The sequence below is a fragment of the Necator americanus genome, chromosome II (genome assembly GCF_031761385.1).
Source record: "Necator americanus strain Aroian chromosome II, whole genome shotgun sequence".
NCBI classification, from domain to species: Eukaryota; Metazoa; Nematoda; class Chromadorea; order Rhabditida; family Ancylostomatidae; genus Necator; species Necator americanus.
The window spans coordinates 9,279,394-9,299,781 of NC_087372.1; the positions used below are offsets into that span (position 1 = coordinate 9,279,394).

Here is a 20,388-nt window from a genome sequence, read left to right on the forward strand (position 1 = left end):
AAAAAATGACTATTTACTAGTTAATATCATCGATACCTAACTAGATAAATAGATTGAAGGAGTGAAATAAGGACGATTTACTCTTGGGCTGGAGCCATTTCGGTCTCGAAAGGTGCTGCTAGTGGGAGCTCACCGCTGTCGGATATCTCGACAGCTTCGGCGGGGCGATCTCCGGGCTATAATAGCAGACATTACGGTATTTTCGGGCGGATAGACCAAATTTTATGTGACACTTACGTTTGTCTTGGTATTTTCGATCTTGCGGACAACACTCATGCCTTCGAGAACCTTTCCGAAGACGACGTGGCGTCCATCGAGCCAAGGAGTCTTGACCTGAGAGGGGACCACAAAATGTGAGGAGTCACATAACATTCCACACAATGTTAATTTATTGATGTCACATCACATATAGGTTACTCATACTTGTTGCAGTTGACAGCAAAAGAATGCACATTTTTAAGAAATCAGCGGCGCCGACGTGAACTGCCAACCCTTGTCTACTATTTATAAAGGTATCACTGTAAACTTACAGTGCAGATGAAGAACTGCGATCCGTTCGTGTCTGGACCAGCGTTGGCCATCGACAGCCATCCAGGTCCGTAGTGCTGGAGAGCGAAGTTTTCATCCTTGAAGCGATCGCCATAGATGGACTTCCCTCCTGTTCCATCACCACGAGTGAAATCACCACCTGAAAGCACCAGGATATGGTAAGAAATTTGTGGTAAAGAATTTCGAGAGGTAGTGTAATTTAATGGCAAACCTTGAATCATGAAATCCTTGATGACACGGTGGAATTTGCTGCCCTTGTATCCGTATCCGTTGGCTCCGGTGGCTAGCTGCAGGAAGTTCTCGGCGGTTTTTGGGACAACATTTCCAAACAGTCCAATGACGATGCGGCCAGCCTTAAAGGATGCTTCCTCAAAAGCGTGAAGAAAAAGCTTTTGAAGTACACCATCAGCTTTGGAGCGACTTGGTGTATTCTATATATGTATTGTATGTATTATTACATGATTTGGTGTAATTTATATACGACGATGAGCGAGAGTTCTGACGTACATGATGAAATTTACATGCACATTTAATTCTGAATTTGTTTAGTTAAATGGTGCAGTACGGTAAGATTCACGGTGATAACTACAGTAACAACTACTTACTTTGAAGATCCAAGATTCGAAGCATCTTCAAAGTAAAAAACAAAAAGTGCTATTTCTTTGAGGTTTTAATTTAAGTACGAAGTTGTACATTGATCACAGTAAAACAAATTCTACATAACTTCTTTTGTTCTCTGAATAATTAAACGATTACCAACAAAGTCCCTCATAATGTGGATCGTAGAAAGCGCATTAGAAATTGGTCCGCTTTTTTCCATAACGTCAAGGTACTGTATAATATGACAATAGGGTGCGCCACACCTTTTTATTACATGCGCAGCTGAATCGCCACTGACTATGATCAATAGTTATTGAGCAAACGATGCAATTTTGGTAATCCAAAAGGCAGAAGTTCAATTTTACACGTACTAAAAAGATTTGTCGCATTGAATAGACCTCTTTGGCTAACTCTCCGGTAACTACACAACCTACCCTTGCTTTACGATCTTCCTTGCGTTTTTCATTTTACGCAGTACCAAATCAGTTTTAAAGACGGCATTATGACAGCAAATAAACATAACTCACAGGCTTTCCTCCAATAGTGATGTCAAAGTAGACCTGTTTGGTTACAGTCACCGTTTCAGCGGCATGAGAGAGCTGAAAATAACCACTTTTTAATGTGAAGCAGTGCTTACAGGATGAATTACAAAGACTATAGACCCATCAATACTCACCGATATGTATCCGAGAAGGCCGAGAACTGCCAAAGCCAGCATACCCACTGAAAACAAGCGGTTTAGAAGGAAATCAGTGGAAAAAAGAGATAGAAACACGAGATATCAGAATCGTTAAGATTATCTATTCTTTTTGAGAACTTTGACAATTTTGGTGACGGAGAAGACGGTTGTGAAAGTATTTCAAGGTAGTCCATTCCAAATAAACAACGGATAGGACGCGAAAGAGGTCAGAGGTCGGTCATGATAAGCGCAGCGATTGATATTCGTTGGGAAAAGGTCAAACGCAGCGAAGATAAGGATTGCAATTGACTACGATACTGTAAGGAAATCTATGGTATTTATTCCCTGAATTAAATAGAGCATATTGAAAGAAGCAATACGCCGCCAGGCCACCATTCCCGAACTGCAAAACGAGACTGTAATTTTGTGGGCGTGGTCGGGTGACCTTTGGTCAGATGATGGGTGTCGTTAGGTTCGTTTAGATGCTCTAAAGTGCACATGAAACCCTATTTTAATCGTTCACATCGACCAAAAATAGCAAAAGTCTCAAAGAAAAACCTATCCACCAAGAAAAAAGGACGCCCGCAATCATATAGGAGATAGAAATCGACGTACGATAGAATTTCCAGCGACCACCTCGTGCGAAACGCCACGTCGCCATAAAACGCCAGAGTGGAAGTGGTCGCGACGCGAAACGCAGCGCCGTGAACGGAGAAAATACTCGTAATGGAATCCGATTTCACGGGAATTATGGAGAATTGAAATCCGATATTTATTGTTATTAGATCTCTAATGCATCTTCAGGAATATAATTGTGGACGCAAAAATCAATAGGGAATGCAGTGAGGGGATCTTGCGATATTTGTTTATATAGTCATTGTTGATTGCTCAGATGTTCAGTTACTGTATTGAATCAGGCCACGCACTTACATCTATACATATGTAAGGACACGTATAAGGAGGGACTACCATATGAACAGTCCTTTGCGTACAAATCCAGCTGTCTTGTAGCGTGTTTAAAGTATTTAACTTCTATAATAACCTCTACCTCGTAGGAGAAGAAGTTCGGAGCTCTTTTCTCACGAGTTTTCCTTCGAAGCAAATGAAGAAGTCTCGTATTTGTGTCCAGAAGTGTTTAACAGCATAGGAAATGTGTTTAAAAATGGCCGGTACTAGGAACAGGTCCTGAGTTTCAATACCAGTGATTCCTACGCGAAAATTTGGAGGATTTTCTTGGAGGGTTAACTTGTCTATGATGAAGTTCAGAAGCTTTGAACACAGAAGAACCACACCGGTCCAGGTGCTGCTTGTACTTTTCACTATCTGTCACCTATACTCTCATCTTTTATCTCTTCATTCTAATTTCTCCTCTCCTTCCTTATTTTATTTAGTGCATTAAGTAGTTGCTAAGGCTTCAAAAAACTTAATTATGATTCGACACAAATTTCTTCCCATTCCCAACTATTCAACAATTCATACGAAAGCGAATTAATATGATGAGCGATGAATCGATGCGAAGCGCCGAGTCTCGGTGGTACATTGCGGTACGAGAGTGAGGATAAACAAATACGAGCAATCAAAAGAAACCATATGGTCGTAAAGTATACGCAAACTCTCTTATTCACTAGCGGAAGAGAAAAAAGAATAAATATAAAGAACTCGTCGGGATTCCCACATAAGAAGCTGTACTTAAGGGGACTTCCTTGGGAATTTAATTTTTCCATATATCCGTGCATGTCCTGGTTCATTTAGGGAAAGATCAAAGCGCTTGTGCTTCGTGTCCGTTGTCGTTGACGAACGTGCTTGGCGTCTTCGTTGCAGGACGCTCACTTAACGTCACAAATCAAAGGCACTGTAACACGAAATTCACAATGCTGAGATTTCTTCGAAAGGACATGGTGAAGAGTGTAGCCCACGAGTGTGTGTCCGGTTACGATTAATTCCACCTAATTGTCTTGGGAAATTGCGCAGGAAACAGTCTTCTCGATCGAACTTCCCTACAGAGCAACTTGTAGCCTTTGTATACGCACAAGAAGCCATCAGAAGCCAATTGGTGTTACGCTCAAAACTGAGCTGAGAAAACCTTATTTTATCTCCGTACGTTCACTCGCGCACGTATACAAATACGCGGCGTATACGGCGGAACATATATAGAGGTGGGGCGTTGCATGACCTTATTTTCTCGGGGAGAGACTCTAGCATCATCAATTTCGTGCTAAGCTGACTTCAAGTGTAAAAATGCAAGCTAAATGAGTATACCGAAACGCAGAGGAAGCATGCGTTGGATAACCGGAATGAAACTTGAAAACCAGCGGATTTTGCCCCTATTCTATGGTATGCGCTTTGTTAAGTCTACGCAATAAAAGAAACTGTAAATAGAACTCACCGATGAACGGTTTGTGATAGAAAGAGGGTGCAGAACGATTGCGGTAGCCGTAGGATACCGTCTATGATATTTGCGCTGATTTGGTTGCCTTAAATTGACTGTGATCTAGATCCTGGTCCATTTTTGGATTTTGCTTCAAGACATTCATAGGAAAACTGGCTTTTCCGCTGAGACGAGACGGGATCGGCGGAGAATAATGGTCCTTGTGTCAATACAACTACGAACTGGTAGGAATAATGCCACCCTCCTCCCGTCCCCTACAGGTTCGTGCTACGACATAGGATCAACTAAGATAGCAGTAAGAACTACGTGTTCTTAAAATTCTAAGAATCTGTCTCTTTGTATATCAGTAAGAGGGCTCATTTCACGGCGGAACATCAACAATGCTCCACATTACAAGGTATACGACTGTTTCTCCTCATGCTAAAGATGATGTTTATTACCACACTGACCACTGCGGGACCTACAGTCTCTTCAGAACGAACTGACTTTTGTTGCAATTGCGGTGGACCTTTGCCGAGCTACGTAGGTCCCAATGACCCTACCTGTTCTTATTTTTGACGGTGAGGAATGGTGTAACTCTTTAGTTGATTTTAGGCAACAGTAGAGATAGCAGGGGGAGAGGGGGTGGACAAATTATTCTTTCCAGTATCCTAAGGAAAGTTGTTAGCAGAGGAGTCACTACAATTTTGCTTCAATCGTCTTAGCTCTCAGTGTTGTTTTCAAGCGTGTTTTAACATTTAAAAAAAGTTATAGGAACATCCTTCCAATTCTGCGCAACCTCAAGCGTGAAAATACACACTGCGTTCTGAACATTGTCTCTATCTCTTGTGAAAAAGAGTAACAACCACTTAAACTTCTGATCTCATTGTAATTCACATCTGCAATTACGTTTTCAGTAGCTATAGTAGGGTCAAAACGACATGAACCACGGTGCTGTTGCGTAAGTGGCTGCGCTCGAAGTGGCGCGGTGGTACCATCGGATGTGCATCGCAGGATCTTCCAAGTCAGGGTCCTTCCTTAATCCATACCGCGTCGCTTCGAGCGCAGCCCTTCACGCAAGTGCTTCATGTTGTTTTGACCCGGCTATAAATGTAATACCAAAATCAGATTTGGGGCCCTTGCAACTTCACGTTATTTGACGACAATTTTTGCTTTTAAAAAGGTCAGTTGCGGTTGGGTTGTGCACAACACTGACAAACATGCAAAGAAAATGTGGAATTCATATTGGAACACGGAGAACGAAAATCATAGGGAATTATAGAGCTTTACAAGGATGATGATGCACGCCGAATTTTGCAACCACACACCCTTTTATACCGCAAGTAGTGACCAAGGCCAACGGCGTAATTATCCTCACAATCACAACACTAAGGGGATACGTCTATTGATAAGTAGGTCATGGACGACAATGGTTATTTCCCGTGAAAGACGACGTTGTGAAATTTGTCAGCGGGATAAATGAGAATCTTCAGACGAAACCATTTCTAGGTTGATGCTCTCATTCGTCGGGAAACACCAGATTAATGTGGGTTGTCAGAATCAACAACATTGGAACTACGACACTATTTCGGAGAAATACTTGAAAAGTTCCAAATAGATGTACTTGCCGGTATTTACGTTTGCTCATACAACCGCAGTTCGCGTTCGATTGGAGCAGGACAAAAAGTGAAAAGAATGTGTGCTAAAGATAGCGCTGGGGAAAATTTCTGGTGTTCGTGGTTTTTCGGTGCTATTATTCATCACGTAGTTTGTGAATATCAGAGAAAACACGAGACATCCCTCACAAACCTGGAAAACATTTGGGTCAGCTGCACACGAATGATCATTTTGCTCAACTTACCAACTCAGGAATCATTTAAAGGCACCACTCCACGAATTTGAGGCGGTACGGATTTCAGGTGGAGTATTCGTATACGGGATAGTAGCTTATGGAGAGGGGGTGATCCCGTCCATTTCTTCCTAATTGCCGTAAAAAACGGTCCGGATGATAAGGCTTCGGGCGTTCTGGCCCACTATTTTCTACAAGGAGTTCGACTGGAGCACGCCAGCCTTGTGCGGCGCCGCATCTTCTAGGCAGTTTTTTATGGCAATTAGGAAGAAATGGACGGAATCACCCCCCTCTCCATAATCTTCTATATCATATACGAATACTTCACCTGAAATCTGCACCACCTCAGATTCGTGGGGTGAAGCCTGTAATATTGTTTCGCATTTCCCATACCAAACTTACAAGTAGAGAAACAAACGTCGAAAATTTCCGCGAAAGTTGCCTATAAGAGGAAGTGCGCGGTTCCTGTGCGTGTACATGATGGTGGATCGAGTAAACATATGGTAGGATGAACACGACATGAAACACGGTGCTGTTGCATAAGCGGCTGCGCTCGAAGCGCTGCGACGGGACGTAGCGGTTAAGGTCGAGGTGGGACCTTCGCTGATGCCATTCCTCACCGTAGTTCGCGATGGTTCATTATCGATGCTAACATTCCCTACATTCACCGCTGCCGCATCGTAGCTCCGTGCCGTGAAGTCGTTTTGGATCGACCATACAATCACATGAGAAGGACCTGACTTGTTCTATAATTGCGTAAGAGGTTGCGGTCGTGGTTGGACTACTCTTAGTTCCAACTAAACATCCGAAACTGATCGAGGGTTCCACTGCGCTACGTCATGGGCTTACGTCAACGCAATTGCGGCGCAAGTCAGGTCGTTTTGACCTGCTTCTATACGAGTTTACTTCTCCTACCAGAAGAATGTGTAGGTAAATTAGATTGATACGACTCAAACCAAGCAAAAACGCTATGTTCAGACCGAAATTATACGAGTTACATATTACATCACGTTACTACGCGCTCCACACTTGTTTTGCAGAACTGGATCAACCTGTTCCGTCTCGTACGCATGCCTACATCATTCTAAATCTTGAATACTGGATGTGTGTACTTTTATTATGATTCGTTCCTCACCAAAGGCGTACATTTTTCCGTTCCTGCCGTGCCGTTAGCGTTCATACTTTCTAATGCAGGCTGTTTTTTTTTGTGCGCAGGCTGTTTTTTTTTGTGCAATTAGAAACTAGGCAAACAATTACTACAGCATTAATATTATTCCCTTTTTTCCGAAAGACGTTCCATATACAAAAGAAAACTAACATAGAACGTCGTAACTAGGATAATTTACATATGCGCGAGACTTTCTGATTCTTTCTTTCTTTTTGGAAATTTTCTATTTCTTCTTCATATCGTGCAAGAACTTCACACATGATTTTTCTAAATTTCAGGGCTTGTTTTTATCAATGAATTTATCATCTCGCAGAGTCATATCAAAACGACATGATGTACGTTACAGTTGGGCGGCGGCTCTCGATGCAGGGCATTGGAGGCTGCGGGTGGAGTCAACGTGGGACCATCGCAAACTGCAGCGACGGATGATACCAGCAAATGTTCCAGTACGCTACTAATCGCTACGCTACACCGCACCGCCTCGAGAGAAGCCGCTTACGCAATTGCACATGCTTCATGTCGTTTTGACCCTACTATATAATCGTATCAAAATGACATGATGTACGGTGCAGTTACGTAAGCGGCTGTGCTCGAAGCGACGCGGTGGAGACAGCGGCTAGAATCGAGACGGGACACTTGCCAACTGGCATGGTGAGGGGTCACCCGGATAGTAACCGCTACACTCAACCACGCCGCTTCGATCGTAGTCACTTACTCAACTGCACCATGCTTCATGTTTTTTTTTTATATAATACTATGAAATTGTTAATATGTTATAAATTTTGTGATATAATCCTTTTCCTAGTAAGATCTAGTGATGATTTTACAAATTTATTTTAGCCTTCTACTCTCCGCCGTCAACCAACACGCCAACGCTGCGCATGGCGGTCTTGTGACAGCTTTCCTTCCGTGAAGCCGAGTAAAAGAACGTCTTTCTCGACGATAGTACCACTGGCCGCACATTTGTAAATTTATGCCAAACCTTGTTATGTAACGAAACCCAACTGAAACAACCAGTACTAAAAGTATTTTTTCTCGGTTTTGGTTCGCTTTCGGAGTAACACATTACCCACAAATTCCTTTTTTTCATTTCCTGGCTCATATCCTAAAATATCTTGTTCACGGTATAAGATCAGTAAATCACCGTTGCGCCGGAATAGTACATAGAACTCGCTGTAGATGCGGGACTCTATTCTTTCACTGTGAATTTTCTGTATTTATTCGTATTCTTCCTTGTTACATCCTTTTGGTACACCATCAAACGTAATAAATAAATGAATGATAAAGATAAAATAAACAGGTAAATGTAAAAGTTAGTCGTAAAAGTTAAAGTTGCGCCCTCCAGCACCCACCACCTAAAAAGTCCGCTAGCTATAATTAAAGGTTACTATCTCTGAAATTTTGTGTGCTCCTGTCGCACAATTGCACAAACCACTAGTTAATCGAATCCTTGCCACGTCAGGACGTATCCTATCGTCTTGGTTTTGGTGTTGTCTTTGTTAGGACGTATTTATCAGATAAGAGTATTGTCCGTGAAAACGATAACTCTTCAAAGGGATTCGCGTTTTCTTTTATGTCGGACTTGATTTCTCGTACAGGAGGAAACAACGCACCTTGCTTTTCCTTCCCTCCTCTTATGTGTTTAGTTTCATTTCCGTTGTGTGCGGATTCTTAATGGTAAGACACGTCTAATTAATCGGTTTAGGTCGGCGCCGCTCTTCATTTTTGGTGGTTGTCACTGATTTGGATACCTTCCCACGCGAACAATGTCTGAATCACAGAGCCGCGCCGACAAATTGGCAATAGCGAAGAAAAAGGTTAACGTCCTCACTTTTTTATTCCGATTTCTTCCTTATTTTGGTATCATAACTTAATTGTTTTCGCTTTCTTCGCACTAATCGCTTCTTTTTCCGTGCATAATCTACTTATATGTACCTAGCTTATAAAAACTTAGAATCGTATTAATTGGATTAGATACTTCGCAGTGTACATAATTAACAATTTAACACTCCATCTTGTTATAACATAACGAACGAATAAGGATAACGAAGAAAAGCCAATGAATGGGGAAATGGAACTCTTGTAGGGGTTTCTAAGCACTCTTGCGATGCGTAGAATCTGTCTACGATCTGTACGTGAGCTAAAATATTCATTTATTCTGGGATATTTTATTGTGTTCTGTCATAGAACCATTGGATTAGCCAGGTTATCTTTGCTTACTCATTTATACAGCCTTATTTGTATGCATGTTATGCAGAACAGGTTGCGTATCTGCAGGATATGTAGCATTTCTTCTGTTTTTCAGTTAAAGGAGTTCGAAGCTCGACGTCGTCGAGAATCGGACACTTCTCCTGTGCCAAGCTTGGCTTCAACTGCCGATCATAACGCGAACAATGGGCGCATGTCTGTAAATAGTAACCATTCACATAGTGGTGAGTAATTTCTTTTTCTAGTGGAAGTTTTACCTTTCGTGGCGTCTCATAGAGCTTTTCTCCATTTTCTTTTGTTTTCTCATTTTTTAAAATGTAACAAGCCTGAAGACTTTTCAGTAAAGATCCAGATCTTTTCTTCAACTAAATAGGCATTTTATACTCCTTTTTCTTTGTAATTCTTACTGCTTTCTCTTCCATATGATATTCATCCGTTCTAGTCGGTAATCATGAACATCACGCATACTTTCCAAATTCAATGGAAAATGGGATGAATGAACCGATATACCAGCAGGTGAGTGATTAGTTCGTGAATTTGAGTTTTTTCATCATCTTTTTCTGCAATGTTTCTTGTTCCTTTGATAGTTGAAGTTTTCTACGTAGATGCTCAGTATTTTCCCCATTTCTATTCCTACAGTTATTATACCCTACATTTCTCCTTTTTCACCCATCAGTGGTGCTAGCATGTTTGAAAGTCAGCAAAGTTTTACAGCAACCATACGTAGTGAACTTGGGTGACGACTCCATGACAAATTCCTCATCTCACTCTCTGACTGCAACGAACGCTCCGCTCAGAAACCTTATGGTTGAAGCAAATACAAGTAACAACAGTTCACCATCGCCACATCATGCAGTTAATGGTGTCATGGTTAATTGTGTATCGCCGTATATTGTTTCCACGCCAACGAGTACCGTGAGTCTCAGCAGTACTTTTTTTCAATAAATTTTTTGATAATTAAATTATTTCCTTTAAAATTGGTTTTTTATTTATATCATAAGATGTTGAAAAGAGGTGATTTTCTTCAGCTCTGCTCTATGAATGGCTTCTTTCAACAACAGTAATCTTTGTTTCTGAATTAATCGAAGTCAAATAGGCTGATTCATTGACGCACTTACTTTCGGTATCTCTTAAATTCGATGCGCATTTCTGTGCAGTTATATCAAAAAGTTCCACACTTTTCCATATGAGATTATTGATAGTTTTTGCAAAGATTGGGAAAATTTTGGGGCTTGTGAATTCTATTCCAATACTTCAATTTTTTTTCTGTGAAATGAGTCATAGAAGGCGTTGTTCTCAATTTCAGCATTTCACTTCTACCGAAATGGAACGAACTCAACTGCAGCATGAGCGCGATGCGGCAGTGGCAGCATATGAGCAAGTTTCCGCTCAGCTGGAACAATTGGTCAGTGAACATTTAGTTTTGAGGATCTTTTATGCACGCGACGTAATGTAATTACATTACATTTTTACACCCAAAGCGACCGGTCCCACTATATTGCAAAGGGTAAAGCAACTATCATTGTTCGCATCCAAGTAGTCTTTTTTTCTGCTTTTTTCCGTTTGCGGTTCGGAAACTATGAGATAACTACCGCTCTATAGCCGGTAGTTTTTTTTAATAATTAAGGCAGCATATCACGGATCTGACGTGGTGAGGAAATCCACGGGAGAAGCTAGAGTTCGAGTTGTAGATTGCTGGTTCGAGGTAGTTCCACCCATCTCTTCTAATCATCGTAAAAATTGGCGTGGAAACAGCTTTAGTACCTACGAGGTACTTTAGAACGCGCCTCTATGAGCATATTCCGGTTTCCTCAGCAACCTATTCGTTGGTTTTACTTGAATGGCGAGAAGGCCTGATTAGTCTTTGACCTCTCGCACGTGGATGGGGCGCGTGTGAAGGATGGCGAGCCGCAACTGAAATTGTCGAGAAAAAATGGCGTCTTCCACGCCGTTTCTTACGAACTCATCTCTGGTTTTCCCGCGGAGTCTCTCACCAGTCAGATTCGTGGTATGGTGCTTATGATATTCGATCGATACACTGTGACAGACCCATCAGTAGTATGAGGTTGTTTACAACATTTCAAATTATTGATATAGGATTAGAATCTAATACAATTTCAGCACACACACTACACACAGTTGCACGCTGCATATTCAAGTATGACCAGCAATGGTGTACACTCAGACGTCGATAAGCAGATTCAACAACTGCAGTCGGTTAGAACTACTGCGTTCCTCAGCGCCTACTTTGCTGAAAGTGATTTAAAATGGTTTTACAGGCTCTTGCTGTTCTTGTTGAAGAAAAGACGGCTGTGCAGTCAGAAATGCGCAAGGTCAAAAATGACCTGGAGCAAGAGCGTGCCATAAATGAAAACGTGAGAGTCTTTTTGGCATTCTCTATTTAATTAGAGCATCCTCCCAAAAGAAAAGAACTCTAACGATTTCTTCATTTTGATTTTTTTAGAAGAATTTTTTTCCCTAGTATCAGAAGTGTTGTTGAGTGAGTATGTTGTTCAGTCATTGTTTGATTTTTTAAACAAATATTTTCCAAAACATCTTCTGATGGTGATTTGTAGTTTCATACCAGTATACAGCAGCATGTTGTACCTTTTCGTAAACAGCCGCTGGGACTTATTTTTACGTTCAGCTATCGGCCACCATAAACTCCTTACAAGGGAACGAATCAAAAAAGCTGCAAGCTCGGCTCGATGACTGCGAGAGGCTGCTATCCGCCCGTAACATAGAGTTGAACGAAGTGCGCAGAAGCGAAGCTAGTGCACAAGCTCAACTTCTGGCGGTTCAGCATGAAAGGAGCGAAGCGCAGGTTCATTTCCATAGCTTCTCTGTTTCTCTCTGATTTAAACCAGTCTGTGTTCTTGTATTATTAGTGCATTTCTTCCAGGCGCGCCTCAAGGTGATTGCACGTGAGAAAGAAGTGCTAAATCTAGAACTGAAACAAGTCCGAAAAGATTTACACATGAAGGAAATCTATCTGAAACAGTTGGGACCGCACGCAATAGTGCCTAATGTCAACGACGAAAGCACTGTAAAAGCTCTGCATGGTGCGGTTTTCTTTAATGGATTAAATTGTATTTTTATATCATATTTATCTTCTTCTTTATTCCAGATGTTATGCAAAAATTGCTTTGATGTTGTTTTGTTGTTAAAGTGAAGTATAAGGTTCTCCTTACCATCTACTGAGGTTTTCAGATCGAGCTGAAGCGTTGCAACATCAAGTTAAAATGCTGACAAACGAAAGAGATCAAATGCATCACAATACAGAAGAGCTGACTCGACATTACGAGATTTGTCGTCTAGAATTTGTGAGCACGCGAGATAAAATCCAGTCTGAGGTACGTGACTTTAAACCAGAGTTTACTTGATGTTCCATGTCGATATTTGTGTTCGTAGCTCTCCGAAGCAATGTCAGCTCGAGATGCAGCTATGTTACGAGTGAGAGAACTGGAAAATGACGTCGCAGTCTTGCAGAAGGTTTTTTTTTTTCTATTTCTACTTCTATCTTTCAGTATCATTCTTAGGACTTTTCCGTTCCAAGCTGCTTCTCTTTTGTCTGCTTACCTCTGCTCTTTCTTTCTCTTCATTTTGGTTCTGTTTTCTGTTGTATGAAGAGGAGTTAAATCATCTCTCTGGAAGTAGCTTACTTTTCAACATTTCATTCAGTACACTACGCTTGCTCTCTTTCTTTTAGCTTTTCCATTTGTGCCTTCTGCAGTTTCCCTCTTTTTCGTTCGGTCCATTTTTTCCTTTGCCTCGCATGGTCTGCAGTTTTTTTTTTGCTCCCGTTCCATTATTTCCTGCCAGATCGTTTTTTTTACTTCCATTTACTTTTCCTTTCTTTGCTATTTCGTACCTTCTTCTACACTTTTCTGCCAACCGCTGCATTACCTTTTTTGCTTATTAATTTTTCAGATCCTTCCCCTTCTGCTATTGTTTCGTTTCTATTCTTTGCTCTTTTTATTGAGACCTTCTTTTTTCTCCTCTTATCAATTTGTTTTTCGCTTTGGGAATCTTACAATTGTTACCTTGGTTTTCTTCTGCATTCTTTTGTCTAGGAGCTTTGTCAGCAACGCTCGCCTGTACCGATTGGTGAAGAAGCTAAAGAAGCTTCCGTTATTAGCTACACTGAAGAGGATGTCAAACGCAAAGTGGAAGAAGCCAAACGAATAACGGACGCTGTATGGCAGCGAAAATTCGATGAGGAAGGGAAGGTCGTGGATTCGATGATGAGAGAAAAGGTGATTCGCAGTGAGAGGGTGTTAGATGAGGGATACATGTCAGTACTTTTTAAAGGACGAGAAAATATTCGAGAGGGAACAGACTGTGAGCGAATTACAAATGCGTTTGCGACTACTTGAGGAGAGATCAGCGGAGACCAGAGCCAGTGGATCAGTTGGTTTTCATTATGTAACTTCATTCTGAGCAAAGCGTAATGTCTATACAAATTTAGGATCTTTTATCCTTGTCTGAACAGCTGCAGAATGAAAAGGCTACTGTTTCTCGAGCTGTTGCTCAAAATAGGGAATTGAAGGAGCAGCTGATTGAGACAGAAGATAGGTAGGTGTTTCTAATGTTCTCGTTACTTTTTTCTCTCAAGGAGCGGAGTAGTAACTTTTAGTGGACTTTTCTTTCTTAGATATATCAGACTAGTTTTTTTTTTGTTGAAGTACGTGCTTTTTGACTGTACCCATAGTTTTCAGATTGGTTGCACTCACTGAGGAGAAACTACAATCAGAATTGGCTCGTCAGACTGCAGAACACCAGGTAAAAGAGCTAATGAAGAAGCTCGAGGAGATTAATGAAGTAAGCTTTGTTAGTTATCTTTGTAATTTAAAGCATTCCCTTAGTTCTAATTTGTAAGCTTTAGAATAGCAAATCAGTAACTGGGTCCGTGGAGTCGTCGAGCGCTACAAGTACCATTCTAGAAGCGGTGATGCATCCGTCGATGTCGGTCGAACCGTCACGTTCTACTGAGGATTGGGAGGAATCCGAGCGGGATCGCAGTGACAGTGTTGCAGGTACTTGGGTAGTTTTTTTTAGAGGAGAGCTTCCAAGTTTGGATATTTGTTTTTGTAGAGACTTCTCGTGATCGTGAACACATGTTAGAAACTCAGCTTGAGATGGCTAATCAGCAGCTAGAGGAGGTGAGGGTGTTTACTGTGTTGTTTGTTTGTGCTTGCACTATTTGTCTCTAATTATTCTTAACTTTTTTAATTTCCATCTTTGTTATAGACGAGAACAGGAATACGGTTAGCGTGGTGCATGGAATAAATCTATATTTGAAAAGAATTGCAACAGATAAAATGTTCTTTTCTTAGATACGGGCGGATCTCCGCCGAAGTCACACGAGAAACGAGGAGATGAACCAGATTCTCAGACAAAATGCGGAGGATGAAAATCAAAACTCGATTCACGTGGAACTAGGCCAGGCCGTTGCAAGAATACATGAACTTGCGGCTGAGAACCAGCAGTTACGGGAAGTAAGTTGTTGTCACTTTCGGTTGAATTTCTTTTTTTTAATGATATTTTTTTGAGAGCATCGAGCGTGTAGTCGAAGAACGATCGCAACTTGAGTTTTCACTCATGGAGAAATTTCGAGCCGTTGACACCGAAATGGCAGCAGGAAAAGATGAAGCAACATCTACCCCATCGAGTGAAATTATTGAAAATCACCCGAATCAGTGAGTTTTGTTGTCGATAAATTCATGGCTAGCCTTCTTAGTGTTTTTATGCAAATTCTTTCGATAATATGTGAAGTGAATTATTAGCCTCTAGGCCTGGAACAGTAGGAAGTGCAGAATGGGCCAGGACAGAATTGGAGAAACGTTTCTCTCAAGCGATGCACAGTAATGCCGAACTACGCGAAGCATTAGACCGGTTGGAGCACATTAATGTGCAGTTGCAGGTGACCCCCTTTTTCCTAGCATTTGTTACTTAGAAATTAAACTTACAATTCTTATCATTCCAGTTGGAGAACGACACAATTGCTGATCATGTGATCCTCTACCAGCATCAGCGTCGTTTAATCAGAGAGCGTCTTAGAGCAAAAGATGAACAGCTCGCTGCTATGGAGGCAGATAGAAGAAGGACATTGGAAAGGTGCTCTTAAAGTTCAAAACTTCTTATTAAGATTTTAATACATGTATATACATACATATATACAAACGTGCATATATATATATATATATATATATATATATATATATATATATATATATATCTTTCACTATAGTTTTCATCCTGATTTTTTTTCCTCAAAATGATTGCTGTCGAGGTATTCGGAATGACAATTCGAAATACTTTTTCAGTCTTTGGGTTCTGCAGTCTACCACAAATTGTTTTCCGCAGATGTTTGTGTCATAAAATGTACTTTTTCAGATGTAAAGAGCTACAGCAAGCTCTTATGGATGTTTTGGGACGGACCGGAGCACTGAAAGTAAGTCATAATCCATTTACTTCAACTTTTCCTTAATCATCAAGACTTTGCTTATTTCATTTCTATTTTTGTTCCATTTTCAACGCTGATTTTTTGGATGTTCCATTCTCCATCTGTTTTGTGGAATATTTCTTTCGAGTTTCAATCAGTTAGTAGTATCAATACTTCTCACCTCTCCATTCAGTACTGATTAATCATTGTTTAGTGCTAATTGCATATGTGAAGCATGTCGTTTTGGGTACAATGAAATAATTAACATAAGGCTTAGAAAGGCATGCGGATCCTGTCAAAAATTCCTGTCTTGTGTTTTCCTGTCTTCTATGTTCTTGGCATAAACAAATTTTTTCTCCGCAGGAGTATGAAATCCGTAATCGATCGGACTCGAATTCTTCCAAGAAACCGAGAAAGAGAGTAGCACGGTCCTACAGTCATAGTACTGTTGACGAGTTTAGTGGAGATGAAGATGTAATTGTGAACGGTTCAGATATGAAGGTTATTTGCATTTGAATTTAAAATTTGTGTTGAAATTTGTTTCTAGTGCACAAACCATGACGAGATGAGTGATATTCAGGTTCCTCCCCGCTCTTCTGTCGATTCCGTCGATGAAGTTGCTCCCTCTGATGAAGAGAGACGTGATTTTGCGAGTCCTGATACGTCAGGCAATCAGTCGCCGATACCGAGGCCGCAGCGACCTTTCTCACCACTAAACGTGCCGGAAACTGACGCAGCAGTGCGGAAGATCTTGCAGATCATTACGGATATCAGCGTAAGTTTTCAAGTCAATCGCAGTTATGTTCTGTTGCAAGAAATCAGCGGAGGGAACTATTGTTGTTTTCTGCTTTATTTTTGAATTATTGTCTTTTCTCGCTTTTTGTAAGTTGCATTGGCTCGACGGTGAATAGAAATTATTTTACACTTTCCGAGAAATTCCGGAAAGGAAGCAAAGGCGCGAATCTGAGGAACTAGAGTTTTCGCTTCCGTAGGCAATTGCAGTTGTCTTCAAAGTTCTTTTTTTTTTGGAGCGGGGTAGCTCTAGCTACTGCTGGAGAACTCTTGGTTGAAGAGTTATAATTTATCCATACCAAATATGTTTTGCTAATTCATGTATTTTATTCGGATAAGTTACTACCCTGTTCCTGCTTTGTAACTTTGCACGTCTAACCGTCCCCGTTTATTTTTAATATAGAAAAGGAAGCGCAATCGAGCTAACTATTGATGGTAACTTATATGTCATTTGAGCAGCCTCTTTTTCTTGATCCTTTATGGCTTGATGCATTCTCGAAACTGTTGCACGTGGTTCCGCTGAAAAAAAGCGGTTACTATAGCGTGAACTGTTTATCTGGAGCTAACCAAATGTACAAATAGCTTTCTTCATAGTTCCAAAATATTTTCGATGTTCCAGGGTTTCGTTCGCTACCATATGCTACATTATCGTCAGTAAAACCAGAAAACAACCAGGAAAAAAATTTGTTGCCTCGTTTACTGTGATCGTTAACGACAGGCATTAATGTTGAATGGGAAGGAAGAGAAACGTAAAGACTTCTCTTGTTTGCTGAAGAAGTGAAATTTGAGCAAGCGCTTCCCTGATTCACTTTAAACATACTTTTATCGAACAGTGGAGAAAATCCAAATAACATTAACAGTATGCTTGAGTAGACGCCACCTTTTATAGATAGCTCGAGGATTTGTTATGAAATAAAGCGCTATGACGATACCTAAGGTAAAAAAAAGTGAAAGTTCTGAATGAACCACTTGCATAGGAAATGTTTTAATTTTATCAGTCCAGCTGGTCCGCTATGAACTAAGTAACTTCATTTACCTGATGAAAGCATAAGATATAGGTAACTGTGTTCATATTATTCTGTATCAGTGTCATGTTAGGAATAGGAAAGATTTCATGTTGGGTACCTTCAGAAGTTCTGAAACGTAGTTTTGAAACTCGCGATCAGACACCGCTTGGCTGCGAAGGAAAATATCACTGGCACATACCACTTTTACGAGAGGATTTTTCTTTTGAAGGAATGCGCATACATGTTTCTTCTAGGGTGCTCCGGACGGCATTCCAGATTAGATATTTCTTCAACAATCTCAAAATCTTCTGGTTATGTAAATCGTGAAGATAATCATTATTCTCAATGGGGTACACAAATAATTGGCAATTTGCTATACAGGCCACTTAGCAAATCGTATCCGTCTTCTTCATGCTAAACAGTTTTTTCTTGCTTTGGTCGGGTTACTTCAACTGGTATTGCTCCACAAGCAAATGAAAAATCCTTTTTGTAAATAATTGCGTTACGCACTTTGATTTATTTGTCAGGAAATACTTCTTATTTCCACATTTTGTTTCGACTCTTTTGATAAAATTGTACTGACTCGGGTGTTAAGATCAATTGTTTGTCTTCTCATTTCATATCTTTTCAGAAGCCACCGCATCCAAGTGCTGTCGACAAGCTTCATTGCACGCAATGTATTGGCGATATACAGACATTGTAACAAGGGCCAGCATCCTAATGTACATAGAATGACATGACTGCTTAAGGTGATATGAAGAAAATCGAATTTCGCTGATGATTTTTTGATACAAGTCTGTGATAATGAGTGGTTCATCTCATTTATGGGCCTGGATTCAGCAGTGATGTCGGATTGTGTTAGTTCTACTGAAGCTGCTGAAATATAGTTCTGAATTTTCACCGAGATTCCAAAGGGTCCGTAGAGTCTTTTTTACTGCTTCTTCTTTCTTTTTTCTTTTGGATTTTCCTTCTGTGTAACAATAGTTTTGCTCCTACTTGTGATGATGGCTGAGCTTTTTAGCTCTGTTACGAACGGTTTATTTATTTGTTTTTGAACTATCGTAATAGCATAGATATTTCTGCTTTTGTTTCTAATACTAAACACTGATTGTAGGTGTGTTCTTGGTTCAGTACCCATCCTCCAGTTCAATCCTATCGCTTGTAATTTCACGCTGCCTTGTCTGAGCTGAGAAATTTATGGATATCTGTTCCTAGTTTTGTGTTATTCGTTTGTTGGGGAACGAGTAGATGGGCTATAGTCACTGTAATACGATGGTGGTAAAGAATACCAAAACTAAGAGTTAACAATCACTAATTGTTAAATTCTGCTCCTCTTAGTATTTAAAATAAATATGATAATTCTATATCTGGTTTCTCAACTAATTAAGTTCATTGCTGCAGTATTTTTTCATCACATAATTGTGATATAAGATTGTTTCACACTTCAGTTTTCGTTTGGAATAATTCCATGAGATTTTAGTCTATTGCCTGTCGTTTTTCTTCGTAAGTGCTCCACGCCCGCTCCTATCTCTCTCAAGGGCATTGACCAACCACCAAGAAGCGAGAAACCGCCGAGTGCCATGGCGATTCGACACGCTCTCTAAATCGTTCTGTTTTGTGTGCACATTCGGCGGCATTTAGAGTGAGTATTACGAAATCATGGTGTTGGTATTCGCATCTCTTTCTGTTCCGCATATTATTTTTCATTTAAATGAGTCTTAACCTCTTCGAAATTGAGCTCGTCCTTTCTCATCTTATTCAACAAAGTGTCATCTTTAACTGTCGAAGCTTGAAGCAGTAAAGCATGGCCCCTTTTGGAATTGCTACATTCTCATTCTCACGGGTAACTTAACTGCACATCCCCTTCAGCGGGTTTCTGCGAAGGTACTGTGCAATTCCAAGATAAATGTCTGCAGACTGGCATGTCCCCAAAAAATTCAGGGCCATTCAGCTATTGAAAATTGAATTTTAAGCTGAATATTTACCAGACTATACGAACCAATTTAAATATGCTTATCGAAAAATGGAAAAAGTGGACGTATAGTTGGAGTTTGTGAAGGGTTTTATTTATTACGACATTGATTTATTTGCTGCTTGATTGTAGTTCCTTCACAATAATTTCATCTTACTCTGACTACAAATCCAATATTAAAGAGTAGACTATTCTTCCTTATCTAGTAAGAATCGTTGGAGAAATACACCAAGATTTTTTGCACGTAGCAGACTTCTTGAGTGGTGTGAGTGATTTCTTTGTCCTTCCATGTGATGTTGTAAGAGGATCTTGAAGAAATCACCATATCTACCTTTTTATCCATAAAGAGAGAGTTTAGCTTCAGATGGTCAGTCCGTATTCATCCATGTGCAGTTGGAAAAGTGCTAGTTTGGAGTTTTAATTACCAGATACTCACTGCTCAAATGTTACTCTTTGCAATAAGTAATATTATTGGAATTTTTTTTCAATTGCATGCTTGCAAAAACCCGCAAATTTACTATAGTAGTTTGCAAATATTCCAGTATTAGCACGGCGGGCTCTCACATTTCACAAACAAAAACTTTGAAATTTATAACAGAGCAGTTTCTGGCCGTTCTAATCCTGCTTTAGTTCCAAAAAAAAATCAAGCAAAATTATGATTAGTGGTTCTCTTCGTGCAACATCGTCTACGACATATTTTACGAAATAACAAACGGTTTAATCGAGTTCAAAAAATCTTGAATTGGAGCAA

General features: G+C 40.3%; 3 protein-coding genes across 3 annotated transcripts; 2 read left to right on the top strand and 1 right to left on the bottom strand.

Annotated features, from left to right (window-relative positions):
- Positions 1-77: 77 nt before the first annotated feature.
- On the bottom strand, positions 78-2,489 carry RB195_017254 (uncharacterized protein; the record flags this gene model as incomplete). The annotated part of the gene is made up of 7 exons (XM_064184173.1): positions 78-176; positions 238-333; positions 531-688; positions 761-902; positions 1,677-1,748; positions 1,826-1,872; positions 2,444-2,489. The coding sequence occupies 7 exons, from the start codon at positions 2,487-2,489 to the stop codon at positions 78-80; spliced, it is 660 nt and encodes a 219-aa protein (XP_064040054.1).
- A 5,017-nt stretch (positions 2,490-7,506) lies between these two features.
- On the top strand, positions 7,507-8,955 carry RB195_017255 (uncharacterized protein; the record flags this gene model as incomplete). Its single annotated transcript, XM_064184174.1, has 3 exons — positions 7,507-7,659; positions 8,054-8,178; positions 8,919-8,955. The coding sequence occupies 3 exons, from the start codon at positions 7,507-7,509 to the stop codon at positions 8,953-8,955; spliced, it is 315 nt and encodes a 104-aa protein (XP_064040055.1).
- Positions 8,956-8,979: 24 nt separating this feature from the next.
- RB195_017256 (uncharacterized protein) lies at positions 8,980-18,418 on the top strand (the record flags this gene model as incomplete). Its single annotated transcript, XM_064184175.1, has 25 exons — positions 8,980-9,030; positions 9,519-9,645; positions 9,864-9,937; positions 10,136-10,336; positions 10,728-10,826; positions 11,543-11,638; positions 11,701-11,796; positions 12,069-12,245; positions 12,324-12,483; positions 12,632-12,774; positions 12,833-12,913; positions 13,495-13,677; positions 13,733-13,831; positions 13,890-13,996; positions 14,140-14,242; positions 14,307-14,457; positions 14,516-14,583; positions 14,758-14,919; positions 14,975-15,120; positions 15,215-15,344; positions 15,408-15,538; positions 15,818-15,875; positions 16,230-16,367; positions 16,447-16,641; positions 18,297-18,368. The coding sequence occupies 25 exons, from the start codon at positions 8,980-8,982 to the stop codon at positions 18,366-18,368; spliced, it is 3,048 nt and encodes a 1,015-aa protein (XP_064040056.1).
- Between the last annotated feature and the right edge of the window lie 1,970 nt (positions 18,419-20,388).